Genomic DNA, 6095 nt, shown 5'->3' on the forward strand with positions numbered 1-6095 from the left:
CGTGCACGTGCACGTGTGCGTGACAGGTGACCGGAGCTGTGTGTGCACGCACGCTTATTACAGTGTGAAACACTTGACTTCCATATGAACGCGATCACATCCTGATGTCTTTCTTTCTGCGCCAAGGCCTCAGTCACAGAGGTGGAAGCAACAACAGGGTGAGGTCAGGCTGAGTGGGAGTGGCAGTGGTATTAGCATGAGAAAGCCTTCGTCCTCGGCTCTCTCTTCCTCTTCAGTCACAGGACGGTTCGCTCTTCTTAAGCGTGCAGTTCAGTTTCTGAGGAAATCTTTGTCCACTGGTTTGTTTCACTGTGGTAAACAGAAGACGTGAATCTGTCACACAGCACAACACTGAGACGAATTCAGCCTCACATGATTCATATTTATCAGAAATAATCATTCACCAGTGACTGATCCAAACATGGATCCGTGCGTGCTGCTCGCATTATTATTGTAAGCTTTGAACTCAGTCATATCTGACGTTTCTTTTGATACAAAGAAGCAACTTGTTGCTGCAACATTTCTGGATGATGGAGACACGAATGCTTCTGCTCGATGTCTTGGAGCGGTTGATGCCTTCTGCCCTGACTGACCCTGTGAGTTACACCGTCAGGTGGACGGCTCGCGTTGGCCAATCAGAGGAGCTCTCATTTACACAGTTTTATATATAAGGCAGTGCTGGGATTGCTGCTCTCCTGCACGTGTTGCCTGCTCGCAGGGAAACGTGCAGCTCGTGTTTCTCTTGCTTTCTGTTTATTTGCACAAACTGAACTCGGTAGAAGAGTTTTTGTGTGTTTGGCTGCAGAACGACTGGGAAACGAGTTCATTTCATTATAAATGCTTTTAAATCCAAACTAAGATCCTTCAGGCCGTTTCCATAACACAACTGTTTCAGTTAGATTGTTGTCATTTTAATTGAATTGAATTTTGTGTGTGTTGTTGTTGCCTGTGTTTAATTGTCTAATTTTTGTAACTGTGGAGTATGCTGCTGCCTGTTTTGAGCAGGCCTCCTTTGGTTTGTGGGATCTTCCTCGTCGGGGCGACAGCATGGAGCTCGCCTTTGATTAAAAACACGTTTACTGCACAGAATCACCAGGATTGATTGAATTCACTGATAGTGAAGAATATTTGTTCAGTGCTTTTCTTTGAATGGATCTAAACTTTGATGAAGTCTTCCTGAGCGAGAAGCTCCACCAAACGAGCCGATCGATGTCGAACGCTGCACGAGCCGCATGCAGCCGGCGCAGCAGTAATCTGGCAGCACGAGGAGCAGCGCCGCTCTGCTGCTGCTCGTGTTTGTGGAACAGAGACAGGGAGGGGGTATGGAGTCTTTTGTTGGCAGCAAACTTCCAAAATCAAATGCGTTTTGTTGTTTTTCCAATTATTTTCCCACTTGGCTTCAGGCCCCGCCGATTGGCCCTTCAGAGCCGCGGCTGTTACGGGTCACATCGGGGTCACGGATGCTGCCTTCAAGCTCGTCTGCAGCTGGCGGTCTCACACGAACTGGGTCAGTCACACTGTGGAGTGAGGATGTGCAGAGAGCTGAATCACTGCTCTGATTCCTGACGACTCGGTGCCGGCAGGGCTCAGGGAGTCGGATGACTCTCACTTTATTGCCCATTTCTTGGCCGGAGCCGAGGAGACGTTTGCCATCGTCTCTGTTGGAAGCCTGTGTGAAAATCTTGCTGTGGAAATAAAAAAAAGAGGCAGAATGTGGCGCTCTCTCATTTTCGCTCACTCTTCTTTCTCTCACCCCCTACTCCCTTGTACTCGTCCTCCCTCCGTGGGTGTTCGGTACACTAAGTGCTGCGTGATTGCCGGGGCCGTGAGGAGGCGTGAACAGCCCTCAGCCAAGTGTCCCTGCTTCCCCGAGTGGTTTTTCTGGCGCTGCTTTGGTCGAGTGGCAGAGGAGTCAGCAGTCTGATCAACCACAGCGCTGCGTGGCAACGCGACGGTGCGATTTCCATAACAGCCTCTGTGTTGTTGATACATGCAATAATGGTCACAGCGAAATGTCACGCAGGCTCGCCACATCTGGGCGAAGCGCTCACGTGTGCCCTTCAGGAACGTGTGCGGGGAACAGCAGCATTGTCTTTGCTGCAGCCTGTCAACAGCAAATAATAAAGACGGGCTTGAAGGGGGGAAACATCTGTGCAGATGTGGTGACGGAGGAACTTCAGTTTGAGTTTGTCGCCTCTCCCACAGGATGCAATCTGCTTATTTTCTGTTACGTGGCGACTACATGATGTCAGGAGACAAAGTTACACAGCAGCGGTCGGTGAGGTCGTTGTGATGTCACTCACTTTGTAAAGCATCATCAGTGTTTCGATAACAAGCCGACTGTGAAGCTCAGCGTCACTGAGCATGCTCTGAATGACTGCACAGCGCTGCGTTCAGGGCCCAGGTTAGCGTGACCGTCCACGGATTTATCATCGAAATCTTTTATTCCTTTTGAAAATCAAACATTTCTGGGCGATTTATAGTCTGTTTATGGGCTTTTTCTACATAAGAGCAGTTAAAACGTTCCCAAATGATCCCAGCCTGTGTGTTTATCACATAACAGAACAACAACCACACGCCTCTAATGTGTGATGGGTAAAAAACATACAGATCTTCTCATTTTCATCGGCCCAGGTTGGATACACTGCATAGAGTATTTGCAGCTCATTATTGTTGAGGTGCACATCTGGTTTCAGAGTAAGAGTTTAAAGTTTGACTAAGTCTGGATGTTTGTCGGCTCTGTGGACGAGGTGCTGACGCTGAGAGCTGTGCTGCTTTTTGCACACTGTTCCTGAACTGATTACGAGGGGCTGCTGAAGGTGGAGGGAGGTGGAGGGAGGTGTGCCTCTGCACTCTGTGCACAAGTCTTTTATTAAAGATGTGGGAGCGTTCTACATCAGAGACCAAGGCCACGAGAAATAACCCGACTGCACCCGTGCAGGCTGTCGTGTTGCACTGACGTGAGCGTGCACGCTGCTGTCTTTATTCCTGCGTTGCTATTTCAGCTTCAGCCGTGATTCATCCAGCACTTATTAATTAAAGCTGTTCCTGATCACCAGTTTGCTTCTCATAGTCCCTCCCACTCCCTTTGGCTCAGCTGTCTGTGTTTACCATATTGACAGTGATGCATATATGCAGCCTGAAGTCTGTTTTTAAGGTCGCTGAGCAGCCGAGGTTCCTTTCAGCTCGCTGCTACACATCTTTATGTATTTTTCATTTTCTCAGGTTTGTTCTGAATGATTTCTCTGCCCTTTCAGCTGCAGTCATCATATAGCTCCATATGCTCTATCTTAGGTCTCTGCTACAGCAGCTTTGTGTTCACACTTCAGAATAATCCTTCTGTCTATCACCTGTCTCAGACTTCATCCTCTGTCTGAAATAAGCTGTTGTAGTGTTTGCTGAGCGCTCTCTGTGTTCCCTCCCGTCTGCAGCGGTCAGTTTGCTGTGGTCAGAAGATGCAGACACAGGACTACAGGTGTGGAGTTCGCCGCCAAATTCATCAAGAAGCGGCGCAGCAAGTCGAGCCGACGAGGGGTGACGCGGGAGGACATCGAGCGCGAGGTGAACATCCTGAAAGAGATCCAGCACCCGAACGTCATCGCGCTGCACGAAGTCTTTGAAAACAAGGCGGAGGTCATCCTGATCCTCGAGCTGTGAGTTTGTCTTCTGTTTGTCAAAGAAATGTGTAAAATACATTTAAAGCCACAAAAGGTCCAAAAACACACATGAAGAGCAGATCGGAGGGATTCATTCATCAGATTTTTAAAGCATTTAAAAAAACACCCGATCAGAAGCACTTTGGTTGAAGTTCAGAATCGGTGAGATTTTGTCTTGGTGAGGAGACACAGACTGGCTCCTCCTCTGATAAACGTCCTGCAGGAGCCGGTTTGTCTCCAAACAGACGGCTGATAAAAAGCGTGACGGTAACTGTTTCCCACCAGTTAAACCAGTTTTACACGCGTACTTCAAACATCAGCAGTGTTTGTAGTCCAACTATGCACCATTATTCACCATTACTCTGCGCCTCAACAATAAGGTCGCCGCGCTGCAGATAGTCGCCCGACGGCATTCCTGTCCGCTGATCGCGTCTGAAATAATGGCACCGTGTTTGTTGTGGTTCGCCCCGACCTCGTCTCCACGTCGATAGTGAGCGGGCAGACCGCGTAACTATAGCAACAAATAATCTCTTTTCCATGTCGTGTGTCTCTGTTGTTTATGTTCTTTAGGCTGTTAAAGATGTTAGAACATGTTAATAACAGCAGAATGAGATTAGCTGTTGTTTTCCAGTTTTCATCTTTCCTCGTTCCCAAAGCAGGAAACACAGCCTCTCTGCTCCTGATTGGTCTCTGTTCATGGGCTGTGAAATTACAGGTTCAGCAGTAAAATCAGGGGAAAACTCTCATTAGCATATAATCAGTTTACTGAGAACATTCACGGGTTTAAAAATAGTGACGCCTCGGTTCATGTTCGAATTCTCCACCCTAAGTAGCCGTTTATCTCCTCTCTGAGGCCTTTTTAAATCTAAGCTCATAAGTTCATAAGAAGTTCATAAGAAGTTTATAAGAAGTTTATAAGAAGTTCATAAGAAGTCGCGTCTTTAAACCTGTAAGACTGTCGGAGGCACTTTGTAAGTGGACGGTCTGAGAGCCGCCGTCTCCCTCCTCAGACACGTCGGTGTTTCGGGAGGTTCTCACCTGTCAGGGACGCGTGTCAGCTGAGCCACCTTTGGCCTCGGGTCATTCTAAAGACCTCCACCTCTGCTCCATCCATCTATCCTCTACCTCCATCACACAGTATCCCACATGTTCACTGCTCACTTTATTTTCACTACGTAATGACATAGTTAACCTCATGAAGGACAAATATGGAAAATTCATGCTTTTTTCTTTGTGTTGTTGAAGTGCAGATGTTGTGAGTCTTTCAGAGGAAGTGGAGGTCGGTTATCTGTGGGCGTTATTAACGAGTGAGTGAAGCAGGAGACGTTTCTGTCCTCGAGCTTCCTCTGTTGGGTGTCGCAGCTCGAACGTATGAGAGTTCAGAGGAGAAACACACCAGGCTCCCACAGAAGCCACACCAGTGCCTCCATAAGTGATGGAGGTGCTGATGGTTGTGAGAGTATAGAGTTCACATACAAGCCAAATATTTCAGCAGAAAACACTCAAGTTTCCCTGAAGTCTTCGATCCGTCTCGTTTTCACGACGCACTTTGATCCGCTGATGGTGACGAGACGTCTGTCGGTGTTCAGCTGCTGCTGATAGAGGATCAAATATGAACCAGGAAGTTTGTTTTAAAGGCTTTAAATGCTTAAATGTTACACAAGAGCTCGAACTCCTGGATTGGCTGGTTTGATGTCTGAGGTAAACGCTGCTGACAGGTGTGGCTGCGTTCTGGATCTGGTAACGTGTGATTTCGATGTTTTTTTTCTGTACTTGGAACGAACCTCTGATCTGTTATGGGTCAGAACCACAGGCGATATGAAAGACTGATGAAGCCACGGTGACACCACTCACTTTCTGGATGGTTAGCACCACACAGTCGTAACGTCAGGCACAGAGCCCGTTAAACACCCAGCAGGAGCCGCGGTTTAATGACGTGGGAGGAGCTGTCCACAGAGACCCAACACCTCCTTTGTCCCAGGCCTGATTTTTAATGCAGGCAGATTTTAAAGGCGTTCGCTTCATTTTTCAGCTTCAAAAATGGGTTTTAACACAACTCCATGATTATTAGAAGGTTTTAAAGTCGCGACACGTTTCGCCTCACGCTATTTGCAGAACCACCGTCTTTAAAGCGTTTCAGCAGCCCGCAGATATTCACCTTCCTCCTGATGTACGTCACAGTCAGTAAAGCAACACTTTCAGACGAAGCGCACAATCGTGTTCAGTGATGGTGACATATTGTCGTCATGTGTTGAAGTGTATTGATGTCCCGGTGCCAGTTTTTATTTCACAGGAGTCGCCTGTTTGTGCAGACGCTGCATGTGAAATGGAAACAGCTGATGTCGGTACAGTTTGGTGTTTATAGTCAAAGTCGGCTCTCGAGCGTGCGGCGAAGTCGAAGTGACAAGATGTCGTGTTTTGTTGATTTCGGGGCCCTTT

At 47.7% G+C, this 6095-nt stretch overlaps 1 protein-coding gene across 1 annotated transcript in view; it reads left to right on the top strand.

Annotated features, from left to right (window-relative positions):
- dapk1 (death-associated protein kinase 1) overlaps positions 1-6095 on the top strand; it is a 42418-nt gene that overhangs the window by 1625 nt on the left and 34698 nt on the right. Inside the window, exon 2 of the mRNA XM_013910189.1 lies at positions 3432-3653. Coding sequence (XP_013765643.1) covers positions 3432-3653 — 222 coding nt within the window. The remainder of the gene's footprint in view (positions 1-3431; positions 3654-6095) is intronic.

The sequence above is a fragment of the Pundamilia nyererei genome, unplaced genomic scaffold (assembly GCF_000239375.1).
Source record: "Pundamilia nyererei isolate P.nyererei 1_Seehausen unplaced genomic scaffold, PunNye1.0 scaffold00038, whole genome shotgun sequence".
NCBI lineage: Eukaryota > Metazoa > Chordata > Actinopteri > Cichliformes > Cichlidae > Pundamilia > Pundamilia nyererei.